Source organism: Galeopterus variegatus, unplaced genomic scaffold (genome assembly GCF_000696425.1).
Source record: "Galeopterus variegatus unplaced genomic scaffold, G_variegatus-3.0.2 Scaffold409, whole genome shotgun sequence".
In the NCBI taxonomy this organism is placed as follows: Eukaryota; Metazoa; Chordata; class Mammalia; order Dermoptera; family Cynocephalidae; genus Galeopterus; species Galeopterus variegatus.
Genome location: NW_007726520.1, coordinates 310,934 through 313,253, shown reverse-complemented (window position 1 = coordinate 313,253; position 2,320 = coordinate 310,934). Strand labels below are relative to the sequence as shown.

Sequence of the window (2,320 nt, the reverse complement as noted above, 5' to 3'; positions counted from 1 at the left end):
GGAATGGGAAGTTAGCGTTTAATGGAGAGTTAAACAGAGTTCTGTTGGGGTGATAAGTTCCGGAGATGGTGATGGTTGCACAATGATGTGAATGTACTTAATGCCACCGAATTGTACATTCAAGAAGGATTAAAATGGGGCATGCTCAGTTGCTTAGAGCACAGCCTTATAACACAAAGGTCAAGGGTTTGGATCCCCATGCTGGTCAGCCGCCAAAAATAAATAGAGTTAAAATGGTAGATTTTATGTTATGTCCATTTTACCACATTTGGGGTTGACCCAGTGAGCGAGGAGAACACTTGAGGGAGACCAATGGCAGCCTGTCTGCTCTGACCCTGTCCTGGTCACCTCAGAGAGAAGTCAGGTCAGGTCCAACAGGTTGTCCCCCATGGAAAACTCGTCAGCCAGAAAATAGGCATATGTTCCCCTTGTGTGTGATTGTACCCTCGCCCCTCGCAGGGGTAGCTCTCCAGCGTGCTGCATGAAGAGGAGAGATTTGCTCAGTAGTCTGTACTGGGAGTGGTAAGAAGATGATCTAGGTTGTGGTGGAATGTTTGTGCAGGGGGCTTGCCTACCTTGACCTTGGGCCCTCCGTTACAAACACTCCCTCCAGCAGGGTTTGCTTAAGCTCTAGGTGTCTCCACCCCCTAGCTGGAGCCAGCCTCTAGAGTTCAGGTCTGACCTCGGCTTCTGGAGGCCTGCCTCCTGGGCCTTCATCTGCACAGCCGTAGCTTATCATAAAGGCATCCTTATCCTGGGCAGAAAAGACAGTGAGTCTTAGATCCATAAGCCTTTCCCCATTCCACTCCCTGCAGGCCAAACTCGACTTGGGACAAGACTGGGGCATGCCCAGGGAGCGAAGCAGGGAAATCCCATTTCTCAGGGCTTAGAAGGGAAGAAAGGAGGGTCCGGGGAAGGGTCAGGGTCCTTGAGGAGCCGTGACAGTTTTCTGACTTCAGAGAAACAAATTCCCGCAAGGGGAGCCCATAACTCACCCCATCATTATTCCAGATACAAGAGCTTCCAAATTCCTACAAATCTACACCAACAGGAGCACTCTTTTTGCCACCTTAAAGCAAAGCTGGCTCTGGAACAGCAGAATTAGAAACTACCTAAGGAGAACCCAGGCCAGTGATGCCCTCATTTCCCAATGATGTGAAATGAGGGAGTTAGGGACCAGACCCCATGTCCCTTGACTTCCAGCCTATTGCCTGTCCCTATACCATCACTTCTCTTAGCTCCCCTATTTACATCTAGTGGCTTGGGGAATTTGCCTAGGTCTAGCTCTGCCTTCTTGTCATGCATCTCCATGATTTCTCTTCTGCAGGAGATGCTCTGGTAAAACAAGTACAAAATGAATGCCAAGATGTTCTCCTTCATGGTGGGCATCTTCTCTGTCCTCAACACCATCCAGTTCTTCATCTTTGAACTCAACCAGGTTACATACTTTGGCTATGAGGACATGTTCACCATATATCTGAACACAAAGTCCAAGGCAGTCTCTTGGATAATGACCCACAGGCAGGCCATCAGCGTTGGCCTATCCATCACCACCATCATAGTCAGCTGCTTCCTCGTTTATTGCATTCACAAGAGAATCTACACAGGGCTGCCGATCTATGCCATGTGGATCATCACCTATGAGCTCATCAGCTTCTCCATGGTCGTGCTTACCAATGGGGCCATCAAAGAGCAGTTCAAGGAGATGAGATACTTGCACTTGATCTTCCAAATCTCACGAATGCTCCTACACTTTTGCTGTCTGCCCTTCATCATCAAGCATGCGCATTCCCTTTACAAGGACCCCAAGCAGTATCCTGCAGGCCAGATAGGCCACCACAGACATTCCTCCATCAGTACAATGGACTCGTGGCCACCTGTTGGGCTGGGAACGTTGTACCGCAAGTTCAGCTGAACAGGAAGAAGAGTGAGAAAGAGAAGGAGGGAGCGATGGAGGGAGGGACGGCCCTCCTCGTCAATGGAACCTTCCTTTTCCTGCCTGCCTTCTCTGGACACTTCTTGCCTTTTCAGGGTTTTTGAGTTTTATGAACTGAGGAGTGATTCTTGGGCAAGGGAGGGTGGCATAGATCAATTACTGTGTGAGCGAGTGTGAGAGAGAGATTTGTTTTAACAGTTAATGATATACTGCCTTTGTGCTTCCTTGACCATGTCATTGGTATATGTTTTTGTTTCTCATAGTCCCCTCCTCTCTGCACTTCCATAGTTTCTAATTTTTCTCTGTGGATTACCCCACAGATGCCTGGTTCTGCTGAGTCCTTTTGGAGCAGTGCTGGCCGATAAAACTTACTGTGCTGATGCA

The 2,320-nt window shown here is 48.8% G+C and overlaps 1 protein-coding gene across 1 annotated transcript; it reads left to right on the top strand.

Annotated features, from left to right (window-relative positions):
- The first annotated feature begins 1,354 nt into the window (after window positions 1-1,354).
- LOC103587045 (transmembrane protein 217-like) lies at window positions 1,355-1,915 on the top strand. The gene has a single exon (XM_008568441.1). The coding sequence runs from the start codon at window positions 1,355-1,357 to the stop codon at window positions 1,913-1,915; it is 561 nt and encodes a 186-aa protein (XP_008566663.1).
- Window positions 1,916-2,320: the final 405 nt, after the last annotated feature.

Excerpts from the sequence above, each read along its gene's own strand:
- LOC103587045 (XM_008568441.1), top strand. The coding sequence starts at position 1,355 with ATGAATGCCAAGATGTTCTCCTTCATGGTGGGCATCTTCTCTGTCCTC.